Source organism: Lingula anatina, chromosome 1 (assembly GCF_051362555.1).
Source record: "Lingula anatina isolate TDL-2025a chromosome 1, LinAna3.0, whole genome shotgun sequence".
Classification (NCBI taxonomy): Eukaryota; Metazoa; Brachiopoda; class Lingulata; order Lingulida; family Lingulidae; genus Lingula; species Lingula anatina.
The window spans coordinates 56310276-56334614 of NC_141767.1; the positions used below are offsets into that span (position 1 = coordinate 56310276).

At 35.0% G+C, this 24339-nt stretch overlaps 2 protein-coding genes across 7 annotated transcripts; one reads left to right on the forward strand and one right to left on the reverse strand.

Annotated features, from left to right (window-relative positions):
* The first annotated feature begins 4 nt into the window (after positions 1-4).
* On the forward strand, positions 5-7199 carry LOC106169904 (putative histone deacetylase 1-B). 3 transcript variants are annotated; one of them, XM_013549559.2, is made up of 15 exons: positions 5-141; positions 2112-2224; positions 2558-2675; positions 2843-2917; positions 3087-3225; positions 3448-3589; positions 3899-3991; positions 4145-4253; positions 4587-4727; positions 4966-5074; positions 5470-5528; positions 5655-5726; positions 5955-6098; positions 6238-6357; positions 6680-7199. In XM_013549559.2, the coding sequence occupies exons 1-15, from the start codon at positions 93-95 to the stop codon at positions 6772-6774; spliced, it is 1578 nt and encodes a 525-aa protein (XP_013405013.1). In that variant the 5' UTR covers positions 5-92; the 3' UTR covers positions 6775-7199. The 3 variants fall into 3 exon arrangements, with proteins under 3 accessions (XP_013405013.1, XP_013405014.1, XP_086856895.1); XM_013549560.2 differs by lacking the exon at positions 2112-2224 and adding an exon at positions 1468-1580 and having other exon boundaries at positions 40-141; XM_087000769.1 differs by lacking the exon at positions 5-141 and adding an exon at positions 904-924.
* Positions 7197-24330, reverse strand: LOC106169903 (axotactin). 4 transcript variants are annotated; one of them, XM_087000764.1, is made up of 34 exons: positions 24033-24330; positions 23401-23729; positions 23048-23203; positions 22275-22523; positions 21847-21950; positions 21419-21576; positions 21042-21187; positions 20027-20328; positions 19518-19648; positions 18885-18994; positions 18472-18702; positions 17965-18184; positions 17605-17697; positions 17231-17364; positions 16797-16931; positions 16490-16672; positions 15943-16165; positions 15623-15721; positions 15298-15440; positions 14611-14850; positions 14301-14396; positions 14005-14187; positions 13718-13852; positions 12713-12872; positions 12362-12438; positions 11987-12072; positions 11729-11864; positions 11273-11469; positions 10753-10879; positions 9710-9976; positions 8901-9004; positions 8532-8643; positions 8357-8436; positions 7197-8235 (listed from the first exon to the last, which is right to left on the reverse strand). In XM_087000764.1, exons 2-34 carry the CDS (start codon positions 23717-23719, stop codon positions 8194-8196), a joined length of 5178 nt encoding a protein of 1725 aa, XP_086856890.1. In that variant the 5' UTR covers positions 23720-23729; positions 24033-24330; the 3' UTR covers positions 7197-8193. The 4 variants fall into 4 exon arrangements, 3 of the variants coding, with proteins under 3 accessions (XP_086856890.1, XP_086856889.1, XP_086856891.1); XM_087000763.1 differs by having other exon boundaries at positions 8357-8442; XM_087000765.1 differs by lacking the exon at positions 9710-9976 and adding an exon at positions 10041-10268 and having other exon boundaries at positions 8357-8442.
* Between the last annotated feature and the right edge of the window lie 9 nt (positions 24331-24339).

Sequence of the window (24339 nt, forward strand, 5' to 3'; positions counted from 1 at the left end):
AAAGGACGAACTAAAACGTGACGGTCAGCTCGTAATTTCTCCCACTAGGCGGCGCTGTTTTCGTGACTTCATTTGCATATAACATTACAAAAATGGCCACTCAGCCGCACAGCAAGAAGAGAGTTTGCTATTATTACGACGGTAAGATAAGTTAAGATAGTGTTTTAAAGCCTACAAAGCACTTTATTACTGACTTGGACGCCTCAAGAAAATTTGTGAGTTGGTTCACGGCTGCGATTGAAAGTTAACCATAATCGAAGTCGCCGATGGCATTGTGCGCGGCTTGCCGACTTGCGAACAATGTGGCGAAACATAACGTGACACATAACTAATTCTTGTACATAATTTAAATGTATGTGCCAGTTGTTTTGATTTCATGAAACGCTTTGGGGTTATTTAACTGGGAAATACCAGAATCCTAGATTGTGCAAATGAGGATGGTAGCAACCGTGAGTGAAGTTTATAAAAGTACGGTGGCCCTTGAATCGTGTTCCGTGACGTTCCAATTTTTAGTTTTACTTCTCATAGATTACTTACTGAGAACAGTACAACGTTTACCTAAACTGTTTTGAGTTATATTCTAAAAAATTAGTCGTATTTGATGCTCTTGTGTATCCTTTGCATGTTAATTGGCAGTGAAAAGTATTCCCCACCAAATTAAACGGCAAAATTAGACTAAAAACAATTGTGTTCTTGCTGCATGGTACGTAGACTACGTACAATGTCCTCGTTCTTACCGTGTAGTTCGTTAACAAGTGAAACAATACTTTTTTATTTATCTTTGTCAAAATTGTTGATACCATAAAACCTTGTATCCATTGTGCCCATTTCTTGACCAAAAATTGTCCAAAGAAGAAATAACATTTCACTTCCATGAGTTTTATTGATGTTGGCGTTTGTGCAGTTCACCCACAGATCGAAGAGGTATGTGCTGGTTCACGCTGTGTGTAAAGAATAGTTCTGCCAGCTTATCGAACTTCACACCAAATAGATTCATTTTCCACTGTTATATTTATGCATAAATATCAATATTTTCATATTTATCTGATATAAATACAAGCTAAAGTGATAGAATAATTTACGATGGCCCAGGAGGCCATTTTCTTGATACTCTCATTTTCACAATGAAAGACTTTGTTCGAGCTCATGTATTTTTAGGGAGTTTTATCAGAAGTAGGTGTGTAATATTGTTTTGTGCAGCACACACACTGTTATTAAAATTTGTGTAATATTGTCTTTATACAGATCGATTTTGTGGAGTACATCTTACCATATATGAGTGCATTGGTACTTACTAGTATGCCCTTAGTTGAAAACATTATTTTTAATTTTTTAAAAGCCATCTAAACACACATCTGACTATTTTCACTACCTCCTTAGTTCTAGTACGATAACTTCTATTCTTAATCTATTGTTGATTTTCTCAAAGTAACTGTGAGCTCCTCAATTTTTCATATTTTTTTGTAGGGGACATTGGCAATTATTACTATGGCCAAGGTCACCCCATGAAGCCACACCGAATACGAATGGCTCATAACTTAATTCTCAACTATGGTCTATACAGAAAGATGGAAATATATGTAAGTAAATGGCCTGTGTTGCCATTTTCTGTATAAAACAGTGCTGCTATCAGTGGTCCATTTCCTTTACATATATGCTCTCCCAGATGTATCCATTCTTTTCAGATATGCCCAACCCATGCTTAACCACTGTTTTATCATTCTGTTGTGGCACTGCAAAAACATGGCATTGTGGCATGAACTCCAATTGTATTATTATGCTGGCATTGTGGCATGACCACCATTTGGCATGATGCTGGCATGGTGGCATGACCACTATTTAGCATGAAGCTTCTCTGCCTCTTTGCTTGATTCCCTAATACTTATTCTGTGTGACAGTGAATGACCTGTTGTCATCCTCAAAACATCTAAACCATTTCTGCTAAATACATAACTATTTTTTTCTCCATTGCTGCATCTGATCTCATTTCTTCCTCCTGATGACATGTCCTTATACCATGCACCCATGGACCAAATTTGATTTTAAGCAGCACTGTTACTGTTTTTGAATGTTGTATAAATGATGTGGTGTTGTGCACACTGTTCCTGTAGGTGACATTGGCAACTACTACTATGGACAAGGGCATCCCATGAAACCTCACAGAATGCGAATGACTCACAATCTTCTGCTTAACTATGGGCTTTACAGAAAGATGGAGATTTATGTAAGTTGTGATGAGGTCATTGTGTAGACCAGTATTGCATTGGTATGGCTGAATGGCTCTTCCTATGCTTATTTTTATGTATTTTCTACAAAGCAAGGATATAACGTATTAATTGCAATACAAAATACTTTTACTAGATACTGTTTGTAGTATTTACTATTATTTTTGCACATATTGTTATTCTTTTGATCTAGGTTATCTTTGATGGAAGGCGTTTAGTACTTTTAATTAATTTTATTTTTGAGCATTTTTTTTCTTTGAAAAACTGGAAATCAAGTAATTATTTATAAATTGTCTATCAACATTTTAACAAGGCCATTCTCACTTTTACAGCGCCCTCACAAAGCTACCCAGGAAGAAATGACCAAGTTCCACAGTGATGACTATATTAAATTTCTGAGAAGTATTCGTCCAGACAACATGTCAGAGTACAACAAACAGATGCAGAGATGTTAGTAATGACAGATTTTTAACAATTATAATATTTACATTGTATTTTGATAATAATATATAAAAGAAAAAGATGTAACAAAATGTACATGATCCAATATATGAGTAAAAACAGTTAAGGAAGTGCTAATAGAGGATATTAAAGTAAATTTGTGACGTGTTTTCCAGTCAATGTCGGTGAAGATTGTCCAGTGTTTGATGGTCTCTATGAGTTTTGCCAGCTCTCAACAGGGGGCTCTGTAGGTAAGACATAGTTTATTATAAATGAATGTGGGTTTGGAGAATGATGATACTCTTGCATACTGTTATTTTTAAAGTTAATTCCCTGATTTAGGACATTATTTCATGGAGATAAGAGGAAAATATAAAATGAATGTGCACCCTTTCAATACTAACAAAATTCTACCTCCAGCTGGAGCAGTGAAGCTGAACAAACAAGCGACTGACATAGCAGTGAACTGGGGAGGAGGTCTTCATCACGCCAAGAAGTCTGAGGCTTCTGGATTCTGTTACGTCAATGACATTGTACTTGCAATACTAGAACTACTCAAGTAAGCACAAATAACTTGTGATTTTCATGAGTTGAACTCTCTCACGTGGAATATTTTAGAGGAAATGTAATTAAAGAATTATTTGATTTTTTCAGCCATTAAAATCTGTTTCAACAGATGTTTTGCCTAATTGAGTTTTAAAAAATTTGATTAGGCTTAACTTTTTTATTATTATTATTATCATATTTTTTTCATTTGTAGTGATTCATAACATTCTTCCAGATATCACCAAAGAGTATTGTACGTGGACATTGACATTCACCATGGAGATGGTGTTGAGGAGGCATTCTACACCACAGACAGAGTGATGACTGTCTCCTTCCACAAGTATGGAGAATACTTTCCAGGGACCGGAGATCTCAGAGTAAGTGTTGTATTATAAGTTGTCTTTAAAGTATACCGACTTGAGATTGATAACTGAGGTATAAACAATAAAATATAAGCAAATTCCTATCAAATTTTTGTTATCAAAATGAAGTTTTGATTTGGTCCAATTGTTTTAAACTAAGATAAAGATGAAGTTGTAATTAAATCTCATGCAGGAACTTATACTTGAATTTAACTTTGCTAAGTTTCAATCTTACCGTAAGGCCTTCGGGTAAACTGAATTGGGTTGTCACAGTTTCCAGTTTATGTATCATTGAGGTTGGATAACCAATTTTCTTTCCTTCAGGACATTGGTGCTGGCAAGGGAAAGTACTATGCTGTTAATTTTCCTCTGAGAGATGGCATTGATGATGAGTCTTACTGCAAGATATTTGAGCCGGTAAGTAGGAATAATCTAGTATTTTAATCAGTGTAACGTAATATGTAAAATTGCTTTGCTGTATTGCTTGATTATTTTTTAATGAACATTGTTTGAGAAGTATTTTTATCAAACATCTTGGGAATGACTGAATTTTTTTTTTTTTTGCTGTAGGTGATGACCAAGGTAATGGAATGCTACCAGCCCAGTGCAATTGTGCTACAGTGTGGTGCTGATTCCCTCTCTGGAGATAGGCTGGGATGTTTCAACCTCACTCTCAAAGGTAACTTGACAATTTTTTTTTCCCTAAATTTTGTATGCTTTTCCAATTTGTACTGCACTGTTTTGTGCAGTTTGCTGGTTTTGGTTCTACTAGATATTTGATAAGTGAAACAAATACATTTCCAAATTTATTAAAAAAATTTTTAAAAGTTTTTGAAGCTCACTTTATATTTTTAATGAAGAAGTTATAAATATGTCCACAAATCCCTTTTCAAGCCAATTTCAGATATATCAGGTTTGTATAATTCCAAAGAGGGCAACTCTTTATGTGATACATATCTTCCATACTGTGAACGTAATCAAAAGTTGACCAACTGCTGTGTAACTGTTTCAGGTCATGGTAAATGTGTGGACTTCCTGAAGAAGTACAACCTGCCCCTGCTGCTCCTGGGAGGTGGAGGCTATACAATCAGAAATGTTGCCAGATGCTGGACATATGAAACTTCCATCGCACTTGGACATGATGTGGCTAATGGTAAGTTTGAAACATAGCAATTTACATTTAATGTACTAGGGGAAAATATTTAGGAGTTCATAGTAATACATACATTCAAGTGAACTTTTTCAATGAGATCTGGTGTACTTTGCATAATATTCATAATGCATAATGATGTGGCTTGATACCTTTCCTTCTGCATATAATGTGTCTCATGAAGAAAGGAAATTGTGCTGCAACATACTACACTATAGAAGAAAATGTTTCTATCTTCCAGAACTTCCATACAATGACTACTTTGAGTATTATGGCCCAGACTTCAAGCTTCACATCAGTCCATCCAACATGGCAAATCAAAATACTCCTGAATACTTGGACAAAATTTGGTAGGAAATAAAATGTTCTTTCCCAAAAAATTGTTCTGTATGATATCTGTAGATTCTTTATAACCCTATGTAACCTTCATATTTGATTAAAAAATAAATGAATGTACTGCTAAATATTTTTTCACTTAAAAGACTTGTTGGGTTTTAACTTGATTTGAAATTCACCTTCATTCTTTATCTGCTGCACACATGTAGACCCAGTCTGTAAAGCTTGTGACAGTTTGGGGGGAAATTGTGTGGAACATAAATTTAGCAGTGTCAAAGTGTCCAAGTATTATATTACATACCTGGAGAATACATCTGCACACAAGTCATAGTTTTATGAATGCTTTACAAACCTTTGGTTAATTGTGGGTTGATCATAATAATCAAGTGTTATGGAATGTCAATTTCAGCACAAGACTGTTTGAAAATTTGAGGATGCTGCCCCATGTCCCAGGAGTCCAGATGACAGGTGAGTTTAAACATTTTTAAAAAGTTTGTTTGCATTAGATATTTAAAAGCTAAAGAAAAACAAAAATAGGCACGAGTGGTTCGGTGAGCAAAAATTTATGTATCACTGCAATTTTTTCATACTCAGACATCCCAGAAGATGCTTTAAATGATGAAGAGGAAGATGAAGACAAAGAAAACCCAGACCACAGGATATCAAGTATGAACTTTTTATATTTGCAAATTTTAATGCAACTTGTCCAATTCATAGACCATGACAAGTTTGCAAATAAATTAAGATGAGATTTCTGAAACCATGCCATAGGCTTTCTTACGGTCTTTTTGTATATGTATACAGTGTGTTGTTTTGTATGTAATGTAGAAGTCAAGTAAAGAGCTTGTGTATTGCAATGTGCATATTTCATGGCAGGTGTTTCTTGTTTTTCAGTCCGTGCTAGCGACAAGCGTATCACATGTGAAGAAGAGTTTTCTGACAGTGAAGATGAGGGAGAAGGAGGTCGCAGAGACAGAGTCAGTCACAAACGTAAGAGACCTAAGATGGATGAAGGGGAGAAGAAAGACGAAGAAAAGGGTGAGTTTCTAATCCAACCACGAAGAAAATCTGCATACCAATGACTAATCTGCTAAAATTACTTTTGCTTTTTGTTATTCAAATGATTAATTATTAAGGATCAAAGATCATAACCATTATTGTAACATTTTAAAACCAGGTGAAGAGAAAAAGGATGCAGTTAAGACTGAGCCAGCAGAGAACAAAGAAGAAAAAGAAGCAAGCAAGGAGGATAAACCAGCAGAACAGGAGACAAAGGAAATCCCAGCAGTAAAGAAAGGTAACTGAATATAACCTGAATTATTCACTTATTTTGATGGGCTACACAGATACATAAAATCTTTTTATACCTTAAAGAACACTTATAGAAGATCCGTAATGATAACAAAATTCTGGTAGTCTGATTTTTATATGCTTAGTATTTTGGTTTAAAAGGCTGTTCTGGCATTATTTCAAATTTGATTTCATCCAAATGTGGATTAACCTTATTTGAAATAAGTATTGAACAAATGTACTCTGTATCAAACACTTACAAACAATATAGAATTTTTGTAAAATTAAAAAAAAAAAAGATCTTAATATATATATATATGCGATTTCAGAAGAAGAGTCGAGCTCCAAACAGGACAGCACAGCTGATAGTAAGGAGGCAGACCAAGCACCTGATGAAAGAACAGAGGAAAAGATGGATGTCTGAACAATTATCAGGATGGTCCATAAAGACTTGATGGTCACAAATAACTGTAGCATGTGTGGTTAGAAGTGACTTGGAGCAAGAATTGTGTTACACTTTCAAAGATATATTTTGTTGTACATAACAGACTTTACTAAAGATTTACTTTGTGACATTGCTATGTACTGTAGTACCGTTAGTTGTGAGATAAGAATTTAAGCTAGATTTATACAGGGGATATTGTTTTATATAATGTGCACAATATGTTTGGCATTGACTGAAGTAACAAAATTATTTTGAAGAGACTGGTCTATTTAGATTATGAAACCATCATGGATTTTAATTGAATACTGCTACATGGAAGGGAATCTGTCTAGTAGACCCATTTTTTGTACAGTAAATGTTTTGAGGGGAGCAGCAAATGAAAAATAAAAACTCCACTTAAGTAACATTTATGTTGTCATTTATTCAAGTTAATAATAATGATCAATCAATGTGAAAAATTTTGGTAAAATGATGGATGTGAAGTTGATCACTGTAAAAGTATATATATAGACTGAACATAAAGGTGAGTGAAGACAAGCTTCCACAATCTCCTTTATATAAAGATTTAAGTCAGGATAACATCCTTTTCAATTAAAAGCTTATTTAAAAGTTATTTACTGTAGCTGGGTATGTAAAATATAAATTGTAATATAATGCAACAAGCCTTACTCTGCAAGAAGTGTTACTGTGCTGTCGTCACTACAGAATATCAATGCAATAAGTGGAAAAAATTATACAATGCTACAGACAAAAAAATGCTCAACAACTTTATAAACTCTCAGTTTCAATCTCTCTAAAACCATTTAAATGTTGCTACTTGATACCTCTTAAACAAAAAACAAAATTTACCATGGCATAATTAAACAAAGTTCATATTAAAACTATTAACACTACGACTCTAACAACTGGCATTGTGACAAAATGGAGATAGATAAGCTGTTGTCACAAACTACTATGCATTGAAAACCAACCAACTTTTAGTAGTGTGCCTAAAAAACCTCATGAACTGCATTATGAACAAAGCAAGAGTAAAACCTCACCTAACTGCAAGATATCCTGTATAATGGCAAAAAGTAACTTTGGCAAACTTAATCTATCCTGTATGTCAAGTATAGCATTTTCTGCATGACGTAATTATTATTATTATCACAAAAAAATCACACCACAGCAGTTGTATAACTATGTTCGCTTTAATAATAATAAAATGTTTATATATTTAACTGTAAACATCAACTTTGGTGGCTTTAAAGTAAAAGCTGTTTTAATATATTTGTTTACTGTGATGAAATCAAAACACTTTCATGACATGTAAATTTTATTACCAAGCAAGCTGAAGTTTTTATCTGTTGAAGTTGTGATGAGTTGAGACAATGGTAGCTACACAGAACATACATTCCATCACACTGCTGTAGGCTGACAAGACTGTGGTCTTGCGGAAGGCTGCAAAAAGTAGTTTTCATTTAAGTTCAAATGTTTTAATTCAACATGTTAAACCATTAATTTTGAGAAAATGCATCACTGTTTCTTAAATCTTTAAAATTTCCTCAATAAGTCAACTTACAGTTGAAAATCCAGGTTCTGCTTGGGCATTATCTCTGTTTTGTGAAGTGTCTTCAGTGCTAGCCTGGTGTGTTGCGGCCCCTTTTTGTGAAAAAAAAAGAAGTAAAAAGTACTGTCTACTTCTAAACGGGAATGCAAATGAAAAAGCTGGAATAGCAGACAGAGACCATCATTACCTGTGCCACCTGGATGTGTTATACTTTCTGTGGATTCTAGGCCATCTGTCCCCAGTGGCAGGAATTGAGCTGAAGGTGTTGGCTCATCTTCATCACTGGCATCAATCATTGGCTGTGGAGGAAAATGAACTATCAGAGTGAACCAATAAATGTTTGTGCTGGTTACATAATCAAAAATTTAAGTCCTCACTATAATTACAATTTGAATCAAAGAAATGAAAGATACATAAATGACTTAAATTTTTTCACAATAACATATCTTGTCGATGTTTTAGCTGGAGAGAACGAAGTCTAATATCTTAAGTTTTAATAAAGAAAAGACCAATTTATAATCACAATAAGATAATTGTTTGACATGGTATTGCTTACAATGGCATCAAGATCATTCCCAGCATTAGAAGGGTTCTCAAAATCTGTCTTATCATTTAGTAGCTTCTCCCCTTCTTCATCTTCAAACTTGGGTTTAGTAGAGTCTGAAACATGAAACATTAATCGAGCAACATTCAATTAAAGTTTACCTCTGAATAACATTCATTATTAATTAATTTAACAATAAGCTTAAACTCACAATAAGCATTAATGAAAATTAACTTCTAATATCCCTATGCCACAGAGTGGCCAAAATAACATATCAATAGGTGAACAATTTCCACACCCTAGCATGATCCCAGTGTGAAATAGGATGGTGAAGGCAAGACCAAGTACTTTGTAATTTGTTCTCATGTCATGCCCTCCATTCATATGATCACACTATTTTGCTGCACTCGGTGCAGTATTTTGACAAAAACAAAACAAAACTAAACATAATGGAGATATAATGGTATTGTGTGAATTAATAGTTCTTCAACTTAATGTCATTAACTATCTGTATTGAAACATTTTTTCTAAATTAATCACATACCAAGAGAAATAAAATACTGATGAAACAGACAGTCACTAATAAGGAACTAAACAGAATAGAAAGGACATATTTTAATCAATAATTCTACGCCAGTTGGTAAGTTCATTAGGAACTGAATATGTGAGGTCAGAGCATTTAAAAATATGCTAAAGCCACAACATGCATAAAACACTAAAAAAGTCCACACAGACACAAGTCTTTTAAGTAAGATACAAAACCAAACCAGGCAGAATAGATAAGCAATTCCAACCAGTGAATCAGTCTCTTGCTTGCCTACCTGATCTCATTTGTTTCAATTGGTGAACATTTTGAGGTGGGCAATTCACATCAAAGGCAGAGAAGTCTTCTTCACTTGCATACATGGAGACAGTTGATACTCTATTGTGTCTGGTTTTACTAGGATCATGATGTAATTTACTATTCATATGATTCAACTCCACATTGTTAGACACAATAGGTGGCCGAGATGCAGGTTTAATGCATATTGTGGCAAATATGGCTACAATAAGGATCAGAATAATCACTGACATCACTGCCATTACCACTGTAAAAGAAAAATTTGATTATGGAAAACAATAAAGAGAATAATAAATATTATAAACATGTACCACTTTCTCTTGAGATAGCATCACTGAGATCTTCAGTGCTGGCAAGGTGAGTGCTTTGGGGCCTTGGGGAGACCTCATTCTCAGGGAGCTCTAGTGTCCCTGGGTTAAAGTTGTCCTGCTGGTTCACAGAGTGGTACTCTTTAACAATCTTCCTGTGTTTTCTTCTCAAGATAATTGTTATGACAACTGAAGCAGCTACTGCAACTAGCAGTATAACTAAAGCTACAACTGTGACAAAGAAGACAAAATAAAAATTAAGATATTAGTTTCATGCTTCATTCAATCAATGGGGAAATGACACATTAACAAAATGGCATGAATGCTGGATATCATTTAAAAACTTGCCCAAGTATTGATTAACATAGCAAAATAAACAAACTGGGTGTTAATTATGTAGATATTCACGGATTTTTTTTTTTACACTTTATAGGCTGTGAAATCAATTTTGATATATTTGTAACTAAAAGCAAACATTTTGGTAAAATATTTTGATCATCTTTTAAGCATTTAACTGTATACAATTGAACTGTTCTGTGTTATAGGATGATTTTAAAAAGCCAGCAAAATTAAGTAAAAACTTTCCATATTTTAATTTTCATGCCTCAAATTAAAACTTTAATTTTTATGACATTTAAGTCAGTAATTTCTGAGACTCACACAATAGAGTAATACAAGTCTTACTGAGTACGGTTCTAAATGTGCTGTTCATTACCTGTATGTGTCACTGTGCTGTCTCCACCCTGCTCTTTCTGCTCCCCTGTGTGGATATCATGGTCATCTGAGGAGATGACGACCACCTTGGGCAGGCCTGGGTTCCATGGAGGGAATGTGGAGGGAGGCTGCAATGAAGAAAGTAGTATATAGTGGTCGCAGGCCATGTCTCCATATAGAGAGTGGAGTGAGACAGGACTGGAGGTTCCAATGTACAATTGCACAACGTTATTTTAAATATATATATATATATATATATATATATATATATATATATATATATATATATATATATATATATATATATATATAAAGAATAATAAAGCTTGCATCTCAATATATTAGATGACGAATGCACTAAATGTCATTTGCTTATAATTTCTAACCTGTTACTTCTTTAGTTATCACACAGTGAAACATTTCATTGGCATTATCTGAAGCCTCCCCCCCCCCCCCACAAAAAAAAAAAAAAAAGTTTTGTTGAACTGTTCAAAGAAAATGAAATGTCTCTGCCCACTTACCTTAATTTCTTCCTGAAAGACAGTGAAATTTCCTTTATCCACTATCTCCTTGGGTGGTGGTGAACACTTTGCTGGCCTTAGGTCTGCAGAGTTTGGGCTAATTATGAAGTCAACCCCTTCAGGACCAGGAGATATCTTTAAGGCAGTTTCTAATGGCAACAGATTGGTTTTTAGATGTTCTAGTTGGATGTCAACATCTGGAAACAATGTAATTTGTAAATTATAGTATTCTTGATTTCAAAGGTTCTCCTAAAATTCTTTAATGACTTCAGTTTTTAAGTATCTTTTCATAAATAATCAAAATTTGACTGCTATGGCAGATGTCTGAAGATTAGTTACAGTCAGTCTGGATAATTATTCCCATAATATAATTTCTATAATATTATGCTCTTTTATAGATTATTTGCTAGGTGCTCATCAAATAGTGTCCATGATAGTGTTAATGCAGTAGCTCACTAGAGATACATCCCTTCATGTTCCCAGCTGGTAGGAAGTGAATAAATCCTGGAGTTATTCCTCCTACTGAAATCCTGCGGATTCCATGGAATCTGTACTCCAGGTGCAACATGGAGGAGGTGTTCCTGTCATCAACCTCATTGAAAAAATACACAACTAGTTAAGTAAAATTCAAAGAAATACAGTAATAGCAATCTCATTTATAACTCATTTGTTGTTCACATATATTATATCAAATAATCAGAGAAACAAAGTTACCTGCAACAGAAATATTTCCTGATATCTCCTAAAATGTACTTTGTGCCTGTTGCCATCTGCATAATGACCTTGCAATGCTATGGCATCTGGGAAGAAAAAGAGATTCTTGTTGAACATATAATCAAACAGGCAATCTTGAGGTCTTGTTTTTGGATATTCTTGATAAATTTTAATCCAAAATGCCTTCAAAATGTTCCTTTGCTTTGTAGGATACTAAGCAAAGGTTTGATACATTTAAACATTTTTTCACAAAGTACCTTTAAATCCTATATTTGTGTGCTTTTTATCTTTCTATCTACCTATCCATCTATCTCTCCATTTAAGCAAAAAGTTTAATAGATGGATGAATAGACAGAAAAAACAAAGCTGGCTTACGCTGCCCAAATCCTAGATCCACATCCACCCTGATAGTTCCCTGCTGGGTCAAGGTCACCAGGATGTACTCCATGCCTCTGGAATAAATCATAGGTAAGGTTTCCTTATTATTAATACTGGACAACTACTGTGTTGTACAACTTATAAAAAATACAAGAAGCCTGTTATATTTGCTGCAAACTTCTACTTGCATAGTTTGAAAGTTTGCAGATTCAAAATTAAACATTTTGCTTAGCATCGTCTATCACATCTTGTTAGTGTTTAGGTCAATGCTTTCCAGAAGACATACGTAACAAACATATATAATGAGATGTTGAAATCGGAATCAGCAACATTTTGCTATGTACACACCTGCCATGAGATCCCTGAATAAATACAAGGGTCATTGGAGATGGGGTGACTGTATTGGTGGCAAAGGTAAAGAAGATGCTTTCCTTCTCTGATACAGGAACCATTTCTGCTTCAAGCTCTGTGGTTATCACTGTGTTACCATCAAATTCAACACCAACATCTAGATAAATACAGTTATCATTTTACTTTACATCCATCATTTTACTGTCCGGTCTTCTTTCTAAACAAAGTTATTGGTGTAAACTTCTTATCTTCCTCACAACTAAAAAACTACTAACAATCTCAAAGATACAAGTTTATCTTAACTTATGTCACAGATGTCACCAGTGCATGCGATATGTGAGCAGTCACAGTGATGATGTCAATTATTACCAACCTGTGTCACAGTTGTCACCAGTGTATGTGGTATGTGAGCAGTCACAGTGGTGATGTCAATTATTACCAACCTGTGTCACAGTTGTCACCAGTGTATGTGGTATGTGAGCAGTCACAGTGGTGATGTCAATTATTACCAACCTGTGTCACAGTTGTCACCAGTGTATGTGGTATGTGAGCAGTCACAGTGGTGATGTCAATTATTACCAACCTGTGTCACAGTTGTCACCAGTGTATGTGGTATGTGAGCAGTCACAGTGGTGATGTCAATTATTACCAACCTGTGTCACAGTTGTCACCAGTGTATGTGGTAATGAGCAGTCACAGTGGTGATGTCAATTATTACCAACCTGTGTCACAGTTGTCACCAGTGTATGTGGTATGTGAGCAGTCACAGTGGTGATGTCAATTATTACCAACTTGTGTCACAGTTGTCACCAGTGTATGTGGTATGTGAGCAGTCACAGTGGTGATGTCAATTATTACCAACCTGTGTCACAGTTGTCACCAGTGTATGTGGTATGTGAGCAGTCACAGTGGTGATGTCAATTATTACCAACCTGTGTCACAGTTGTCACCAGTGTATGTGGTATGTGAGCAGTCACAGTGGTGATGTCAATTATTACCAACCTGTGTCACAGTTGTCACCAGTGTATGTGGTATGTGAGCAGTCACAGTGATACTGTCCCTGCCATCTCTCTGTGCAGCGGCCACCATGCTGGCATGGCGTTGCATCACAGCCTGATTCACAGCCAAGGAGGATACCTGAATGCAGAAAAGGGTATGGAGACAATTAATATCAAACTGATTAAAAAGGTGAAGTGGAAAAGTGGAATGTGTGATTAAAAGTAAGACAAGAAATCCTTTTTTGAAAATTTTATCTTTTCTTAATAAGTGGGCAGACACTTTTTACTTACCCTGTCTTCCTTCATCTGCTGCCTTGGAAAGATTATATGGCATGTTTCCTATTTTAAGACCACTGAAACAGCCATGTAAGCTTTGGGTTGAGTTTGGATGGCCACCAATGTATACTTTGAGTTCTATGGGGTAGTTTGCAGAAATCCCTGATCCTGCCATGTCAGCCTCCATAGATGCAGGATCTTTCAAAAATAAAGATATCAGGTTCATTAAATCAATTAAGTCAAACTGAAAGACAACTTACTGGACATCAAAAACTACTGAAATGTTTAATAAAAATATAATAAATAATTACCATCTTTGAAAACCATTTGCCGTCCACTTGCTTCAAATATCAAGTTATTCTGGTCACGCCTTATTATCACTTGTATCCATGTGCCTTCAGATAAAACTAAAAAAAAAATAACAGTAATTTTATAAAAATTCCACATATGAAAACAATAACTGTTTTGTATTCACAGTATATTACAATTAAGTATATTACAATTAAACTTACATTAGATTCTTCATTCTTTTCTTTTCAATACTTAGCTAGCCAAGTCTCTCTCCTTGCTAACCAAAGTACATGACAACTGACATTATGTATATAAAACACGCTGTCCCACCTGGGATATCAACTTCTCCTTCTCTGTCCCTGTTCAAAGTGAAGGCCAGTGTATTTTTTCTCCTGACATCCACTTTAATGGAGTTTCCCAGTGTGTCCTCAGCATAATAGACTGGGACAGATGTCTGGTATGTTCTGAAGCTGAACAGAGTGTCCAGATTTGAGTCTGTACTCTCCATAGCATGCTGAAACTCCAGGGGGCTGGCACTGGGACTGAAATATACCTGGTCCTGGCTGAGATCTGAAAAAAGTGCAATTTTTTAATATCATATGACATTAATGCAGATAACTGTGCACTTCAGTTAATGTTTACTAAAAAGAACATTTATGTTTGTCCTTTGTTTCATATCAAAGAAGAAATTTGTTAAGCACCAAGTTTTGCATACAGTTAATACTCCATCTTTTCAAAGGGGGAAAATTGTGAATTTACTGTATTTTTTTTAATTTCTTTAAAAAAAACACAAAAGCTATATAGAAATATAATTTCTGTGATTATAAAATGATGGATCTAAAAGTTTGATAATTTGGCCCATTGAAAAGATCGAGTAATTACCATGATTTATGGTTGATTGGTAATTATAGATGTAATGTTAAATGTGCAGTAACTTGAACAAACAAACAATTAAAAAAAATCTAAATGTGGTAAAAACTTTGTACTACAATCTTGAAAATACTGAGTTCTGCTGACCTAGCTCGCAGTTCCTGCCTATATGTAGTAATGGATCATGGCACCTGCACTGGTAGTCTCCCCACCGCTCTACACACTGACCCTCATTATGGCATGGCTGGCTGACACAGGATGCGATACAGCCTGGTATGACTCTGTGTGCTCTGTAACAAACACATGTAGTTATGGATCAATGACACTCAAGTCAACTCCCCCCACGGTCTCTTATTTTTATATTTGAATTGTTTGGTGTGACAATTTCTTTCAGGTATGTGAAAATAAGTTAGGAAAAATAAAGACACTTAATATTTATTCTAGTCCATTTTAACTCTCATAGTGGTCTTACCTCTGATCAACATGATCTGTAATTGTGTACAACTGATTATTGTATTTCAGAGACCTCATACATCCAAATAACCCTGGAGTTGTGGCAGTGGCTATAATGCTAAAAAATCACACATGAAATACAAAGCTTACTTCTTCGAAAAGTCTAACAATTGCCCATTGTAATCACTATCAATTCAAAGAGCTCTCTTTTAATTGTGCGATAATATTTTGCATGTTGAGAACTAACATTCACATTTTCAGTTAACAAGTTTATTAGTCTTTCTTGGTTTATAACATTGCATGGCAGATTATTCTTGCAAATGTGTACTAATGAATTACCTGTGCCCAATAGCCACAATGCCTTTGAAACCTGGTCCCAACATTCCATCACTGCCAATATGGAAATCATGGATTTGACTGTGTAGATCTACAGTAAATCTGGTCTGCTGAGGACTGAGCTCTACTGCTATATAATGCCATTCCCCATCAGTTAGAGAGCTCTTTGCTTTCAAATTCAGGACATCTGTCTTGCTTTTGATAGCAAAAGTAAACAAAATGGTATCTGAAACAGATTGTGAACACACAATTTATGAATCTGATTCAATAAATGACCAGATTTTTAAACTAGTTGTTCATAATATTTTTCTGCACATTTTCACTCTTTTATTTATCTTTAACTACAAGAATATGTTTTTACTTTACATTTAAAAAGATCTACCCAAATTTGTGCTGTCATTCAATGCCTAACTCATCTCTAAAATAAATCAAACACCAGATCTGTATCTGTAGTGCTAAGAACATGCTCAGGGTACAAAAAAATGTGTATAAACATTCTCCTAGAGAATTATCTTATACATTAATTGAGGCATTACAAAGATCCACTGACCATCCTTAAGTGTAATTTCAAAAAAGTCCTGAGTGCCAGGTTTTGCAGGAGCTTGATAAAACAGGACAGCTGAAGACTGGAAGGTGCGAAACCAAAATGACAGGTGCCCTCTAGTCCACCCAGGCAGGCTCAGGTGAGACAGGGGACTGTTAAAGGACATGGTGGCAGGAAAAGTTTCAGATGCTGGAATAAATTGATTTCAGAAAGGGTTAATATGCAATTTTGCTTGTACAAATAATTGAAACATTATGGCTGTCTATCACACATTTGGCTGATTTATTATATGAAATGTGTATTAAACAGTTACCTTGTCCATAGCAGATCAAAGGTCCCAGACTAAATTTTGCCACCCCTTTACTGCTAGCATTCTGCTTGAAAACTAAGTCAGTCACTGGTAGATGGGATTTTCTTCTTTCAAATCCTTCGTCAACAGTTTTGCCTCCTTAAATAATGAAAATAATAAAACAAAATATAAATTTTTTCATGCCATACGAACCTTCAACATGTAGCCATCACCCTCCCCACTATGAAAAAAGAAGGAAAACTACACAACTGAAATTAACCATGGACACTTACAACAGAGAAAAGATTTTACAGTTATTAATTTAGATCGGCCAGACATATAGTTATCAGACCTTATTAGAGATTATACGTATTCAAAGTAACATTGTTACTAAGATTGTTTCTTGCTTGCTTTCATTAACATTGTTACTAAGATTGTTTCTTGCTTGCTTTCATTACCTACGTCACAGTTACATGGTTGGGTCCCAGTACAGTTCCTTGCGACAGCACACAGACACTGTCCATAATGTCCACCTCCCAGGGAAGAGTGCATATCTCCAGAGGGACTACTGTAATTAAATAACTCCCCTAACCTGAAATATTGGAACAAATGCAATAATGCAATACTAATACATTCCTTTTTAGTGCTTTTGTTAGATAGATGCTCTTTACAGCTAATCTGCTATATAGATTTAAGTTTACATGCGGTATGGAAGCATCAAATTACATGGAGATAAAAAATGATCAATTTCACTTCTTTTTAAAGCATTTAACTTCTGGTCATAAACAAGTTATAGGTTAATACAATGTATAGACAGCTATTAGATCCTCACTTGATGGGGGAATCTGTACACTCATATCTGAAATGTTGCCTACAGCCTGCTGAATTTTTCACCAACTCCTGAAGTTTGGCCATGTCCATAGTTCTAAAATGACAGAAAATAATAAATATGATGCATAGCTTGTTTAAAACATGATCAAAACTTTTGTCTGAACCAAGGGCTGAAAACTTAACATGAATACCACTAAAATGACAAGAAAACAAAGAGAAAGCAAGTTATACAATAAACTCTTAAATAGCTACCATTTATACTGAACCAAAACAATTTACTAATACACACAAAAAATGTGTTTGCTTTATATACAATACTTAATTTTTTTCAAGACAAAAGCAACATTTCTTTACTATTTACCTGTAGGATATTGTCATTTTCTGATGAGGCAATCCTGGAGCCCTGACCACTTGCTCCTCCCAGTTGTGATCCACCACAGTTTCTCCAGTGTTAGATGACCCCATGTCACAGTACACATAGGATGGAGACAGGGAGCCAGTGCCATCTACGTCTATTTGCTTCACTCCAGATATCCTGTCACCACGCTGGTAATACTCATCACAATTGCTGGGATATACAGCTGATGTGGAATAAAAAATTATAAAATAGCTGTATTTGTCACAAAGGATATGTGAGAAATAAACAAAGATAAAATAATAGTTACTTTTAGCCAAAAACAAATTTGAAGGAAATGACGGAAAAAATACTGACTGTCATAACAAAATTCTACAATTCTTATTGGTGTGGTAATTGACTGATTGGTAAGTACACCAAAACTGTTGATGTCACCAGGAAATGTATATATAAAGAGCACATGAAATATAATGAACTCTAGTAATTCTACAGATGCAATATTCTCCCACTAACCAAACTGGCATGTCTTCCCTTCATATCCTCTGGTACAGTTACAGCTGGCTGACTTCCAGTGGGAGACACACCTTCCTTCATGTTGACATGGGTTGCTATTGGCACAGTGGTCCTCCAGAGAACAGCCATTCTCCTCTATCATAACACCTTCATTCTGGTACTGCACTATGTCTTGGGAGTCAATGCTAATGTTCTGGATGGCAAAGTTTGTCATACATCCAACAAAACTACCTGGAAGACAGTAACACAACCCACCTACCGCTGGTGCTACATGAGACTTTACATGATTATGTCATGAAGTAATTATAAACAATCATCTTATTAGATCCCAAGAAAGATTTTTTTTTGTTTTTTTGTGAATCAAAAACTTTATTCATCAGTATTTGTATTGTAAACAACAAATATTCTCTAACCTTTAATTTCTGAATGGCGGTCTCTTCCAAAATGTACATAACCTGTAAACTTGATGTCTCCAGCTCTCTGCGCCTTGGTATTTTCTTCATCAAGGTGAACAGTGAGTTGTCTGGAAACAAGCATAGTGCATAAACCCAATGTTTTCCTTATCATATGAAAACAGTATGATACAAAATTATCCAACTGTTTCAAATAATATGACACTTTTTGGCTAATATGGTTTTCTACCTTGCCTTCTACTACTGAGATATCCCCAGGGTGAGTTAAAACTACAAAGTACAATAAGGATATAAAAGAGAAAGATCCGAGAAATCTCCTGGGTATGTACTACCAGCCGTGTTAGGCATATTAACAGAAAAATGATATACAGAAATAGGTAAAATGTTATAGAGAATTTTCTATTTTGGCAATACAATGGCTGGCAAATCTTTGAAAATGAACCTACTGAACACACACTAAGGCAGTACGTGGGTAATGCCAGTGAATAAATGCATACAATTTGCAAAATATAAGTTTAGTTGAAACATAATACATGCAATTTGACTCTTTTGAAGTGATGCCATAATAAACAAAATTCCTGGCCAAAACCAATGCACCTCCAGCACACATTGCTGATCTGAAACTTATCCTACCTGTACAGTGCTCTGATTCTGACGTCATGATACTCATTAAGGTTGAGCCTCCTCCCTACTGTCAACCTGTTGGCTACCGAGTGGTCATCTGTGGTGATTCTGACTACTAACTTACCATCTGACAGCCACACCTATGGAGCACAAGAGTTAAAACTAGAGTTTAAAAAGGAAATTAACCTTAATTAGCATATAAATTCCTATATTTTTGTACTGTAATTGTAGCTAGTTAATACATCTTATACTTTTGCTTAAAAACTCTTCTTTGGTTATCTTGTTATTCTGAATATGTGTAATTGTGAGTCACTTTTCATATTAAACAATTGCAATATTTCAAATCAGATATATAATAAGCTATATGAAAAGAAAACTAAATGACAAAACTTTTAGAAATGAAACAATTGCTTCAACTGCATGCTTGAATATAAATTATCAGTCACCGTGTATTTAGCAACTATATACACAAAGACTACTAATTTATATTCAAGCAAGAATTTGTATTTCCCAGTCACCTTAAGTGTCCCTGTGGCACTGTCTATGGAGACTGGTGCATGCATCAACAATGCATTGGCATTCAGAGTCTTGAAAGCAAAATGCACATTGATCAACTTGTGGCTGTTTGCTGGGATTGCAACTGTTGAACTTGGTGCAGGAAAAGATATAGGGATCAGGTTCAGGTCTTTGCAGGCACTTTTAAGTAAAAACCCAAATCCCTCTATTCCTGGCCCTTGACTCTCTGCCTCATCCAGAACAGACAGGTGGTTGACATACACACCTCGCATGCACCCAGTGAAATTGACATAATGACCAGACACTGGAAATAAGACAATTGTGTGGAGAGTAGCATCACTTTACTCACAAATACTGGTTTTCAGGTTTACCATCTTGGAATATATAAACAGGGTTCATACAGGAATACTAAGAAAACTTCCAAGGACTTTTGAAGCTCTAATTTAATCAATTTCAAGGACTTTTGGAATGCAAATGAGAGCAATGCAATACCATTTATAAGTGAACTGTGTACATAACAAAAACAAAAGAAATATTATGAAAGTAATATTTCTTACAAACTTTGCATTTTAACACATTAATGTTGAAACACAAAAAGAATAAAAATTGGATATTGTCCAAGAAAACATTCACCCTTTCATCCAATTATTGTCTACATTCAGGTTAAAATGACAAAATTTAAAATAATTTTTGACAAATTGATTAGAGATCAAATTCAAGTACTTTTCAAGTACAAAAATGATGGAGTACACGTTCTTTTCAAAGCTTATTACAATTTCAAGTACTTCTCAAGTCCACAAACTGAATTCAAGCTTCGGCGCTGTATTCAAGCACCTTTCAAGGTACAGACTCTGATGAAGTTCAATCACACATTTAAAGTTCATTACCTTTATCTATTTTTCTTTTATATAATTGTCCCAAAACTACTGTTATTAATTAATTATTTCTACAAGTATAATAGGTAAGTTAAGGACATGGAAATAGTTTAAAATCAAATGCATGTTTCACTGTATGTACCTTGTGAAGCATTTGGATAACCTCCAATGTACACTTTTGTCAGGTGAAAGCCTGGGTCAGAGGAATTCAACATCAGTGTTTCCTGCCTCCTATCCAGACTAATTACAACATGGTCAGTCCTGGGAACTACTGTAAGCTGGTGCCACCTGTAAATGAAATTTTATTTCCTTGTCATTTCTAACTGAGCAGGGAAATTACTACTTTTCTAAAACATACATATTTTTGGACTCTGGCACAGAGATATTTATGCACATTCATCTATTTGGTGCAAATACAGCCGACAGTTGATTTATGTTTTTGTAATTCTGTACTTAAAAAAAAAAAACCTTTAATCAACGGATTCATATTAATTGCTTGTATGTTCACTCCTCACTTACACACCAAACCCCACTGCTTGTTCCACGCTCAATTGTGAAATATAACCACCATGTAGAGCTATAACCTTTATCTTTCCATCCTCCATAGCTACTGTCAGGTATGAACCACTGTCAATGGCTCCCATTGCTTCAAATAACAGCCCTGTAGGTCTGGAAGGCTTTAACAGGTTTTTAATTTGCGGTTAAATAAATGGCTTGAATCAAAATTTTAAGACGTTATATATCATAACAAAACAATGTATCACTGCTAAATTCAAGATCAAATTGATATTCAAACATTGCAGCAGATCAGTGTTATTCATGTTTTAAATTTAAAATAAAGGTTTGAAGCCCAATGTTAAATGAGGTAGATCAAGGCTGAATTTGATTTGTAAGAAATTCTTCAGATCTATAAGTGAAGTACAATGTTGCAGAAGCAATAAGATTACCAAAAACTGCAACATGATACTCCGTATTGTCCAGTAGTGGTTATCAGCCTCAAAAGCATCATATTGCAGCCAAGATTTGCCAATCATGGTCACGGATGTCAGACCTGGAAAATATAAACAGTACTGAAGTATTTATCATGTTATCATGACCAAAGCAAAGACACCTAAAAGACAATCGATCATTGAAAGAATAATTATATCAAATCATAAATGCATAAGTGACAGTAATAATTCTTCTTCCTGTCACAAGTAAAAACATGCTATAACAATGAAAAATGTTGCCATCTAGTCATTAACTGTTTTTTAATTGTATTTTTGTATAAAATATATAACTGATATTAAAATGCTTCTTCTCCTGACTAATTCATTTCAATTTAATACGTGTGAACTGGTAATGGATTGAAAAGTTGTTTCAGAACTGCACCAACCTATTTTTTCACACCTCTTTCCTGCATATCTTGTAGAGGAACAGTCACACACAGTGTCAGTGTACCTGTTGATACATTCCCCTCCATTAAGACAAGGACCAGGCCCAGAAGACCCCAAACACTTATTCACACAGCCATTGGCTAAATTGGTTTTCTCAGTGACAAGGAAGCTGGAAGTTACCGTCTTGTTGTTTATACTTGTTACTTCTAGGCAACCAATGAATGATTTGTAATGTCTGGTAACCATGCCTATAGTGTAGTAAGTAAAAAATTAAATAAGATGCTATATGGACTTGAGCTAGAATAATTCAATTGTGAAAATGTCTCGGAATTGAACCTGTTCCCCCACACTTCTATGAAATTTCTCGTTACCTCGTGATATGCAACTCTCTAAAACCCCATTCAGATAAACCTACCTTACTAGCCAGATCAATCCAGCTCTGCAGGTATTCTCGTTAAAGTGCATTCAGTGTAATCAGCTTAGCTGTCTGGCATGCCTCCTTGAGTGAAAGCTTCAAAGAGCCAAGCGCACACTATAGTTAATTACCCCTTTGCTGCTTGAGGTGTGTCAGCCAATTGCCAATAACAATGACTGCACTTAAAGGGAGAATCCCTGCAGAGTTGGACCAATCCAGCTATGAGTTTATCAGAACATTTATCCCTAACATAAAACATCTGTGAAGTAACTATAAAATACTACAAGGTGCCCTAGAACAAAGATTTATTAGGGGCAATTTATATATATATATATACAGTTTTAATAATCTTCTTACCTCCAAAATATATCAATGAGTCACATGAAGGCACTAAAGCAATGGATGGAAAAGTGAAGTTAAATATCTTTTCATCTTCATCTAATCTAACAGATACTGCTTTTCTACTCATACTTTGGGTGAAAGTGACAAAGTGCCAGTTATTGTGCTGTAAACCTGGGAAAAATGATTGAAAAAATAATTTAAAAACAGGCTGAACAGAAAATTACTATAATCTATGAATACAGTTGAAAAAAAGTTATGAGTATTTTATGGTGGCTCATAAGTAAACAATACATGTGTCATGTCAAAATTTTAAAACTATCTTGAAAATTTAAATGAAGTATTTCCTATGAGTAACCCATTTTCATTACCTCTCCCTATCGTAATCTCTTGTGTGTCAACTCCATTATCAACTGATACCCTTAAATGTCCCCTGTGAAGATCCACTGCAAAATTATAACTTTCCTCCAACGTTCCATTGACACTTAAAAACTGCTGAAGAAGCAGTGCATCTGACTGCCAAGTTCTAAATCTGAAAGTTATTTCAACTTTGCCACTTTTTGTTTGTGATATCCTATATGTCATGGAAGAATTTCCCTGGAAAGTATACAGCTCAGAACAAACTGGGGATACAGCCAGTAGTACGAGTATCACGCTGCAAGGGATCAACACAGCCTGCCAAACTGCCATTTTGACCAACCTAGAAGTAAAAGATTACCAGGTCACCCTAACTGAGCAAATATTGGAAGATCACAATACACCATTAAGCCTGCTAGATGAACAAATAAAATTAGCATAGTTTCTCAAGTTATCAAATACATAAAGAACAATGGAAGACTTTAACCTATCCTTATTGGTCTTATTTGCAGACATGATTAAGAAAGTTCTCACATCGCAATATTACGCAAGTCTGAAAAGTGAAACCCTGTACACTAATGACAGACCTGTTTGATCAGTAAATGCTACTGAATATACAGCAATGAGGGTGAGAAGATTAACTCACCTCGGTAAATATTAAACTAAATAGAAAAGTTTGACTTGAAAACAATTAGCTTCATAAATCCACACATCCTACTGCCGGCACACTTAATGCGTCTTGGTGGCATTGGTCCACGTTTCCCCACTGCTAGGTCAATGTGTAGCTGATACAAGATTAGTCAGACACGGAGTGCATTTCTCGACACTATTTCAAAAGTAATCAGTAGGCAAACATATAGGTCCCCCTAAAATCAAGACTCCTCTTACTGTGACGATAAATATGTATGCCACATTAGCATATTGTGTTTAAAGAAAGCAGAGATACACAATGT

Bases quoted from the DNA above. Each gene is read 5' to 3' on its own strand.
- LOC106169904 (XM_013549559.2), top strand. From the start codon at position 93: ATGGCCACTCAGCCGCACAGCAAGAAGAGAGTTTGCTATTATTACGAC. The intron at 142-2,111 runs GTAAGATAAGTT...CTGTTCCTGTAG, and splicing joins AGTTTGCTATTATTACGACG to GTGACATTGGCAACTACTAC. The intron at 3,590-3,898 runs GTAAGTGTTGTA...TCTTTCCTTCAG, and splicing joins CAGGGACCGGAGATCTCAGA to GACATTGGTGCTGGCAAGGG.
- LOC106169903 (XM_087000763.1), bottom strand. From the start codon at position 23,719: ATGGCAGTTTGGCAGGCTGTGTTGATCCCTTGCAGCGTGATACTCGTA. The intron at 22,524-23,047 runs GTAAGAAGATTA...ACTACACTATAG, and splicing joins CTCATTGATATATTTTGGAG to GCATGGTTACCAGACATTAC. The intron at 16,932-17,230 runs GTAATGAAAGCA...TCATTATTTAAG, and splicing joins ACCATGTAACTGTGACGTAG to GAGGCAAAACTGTTGACGAA.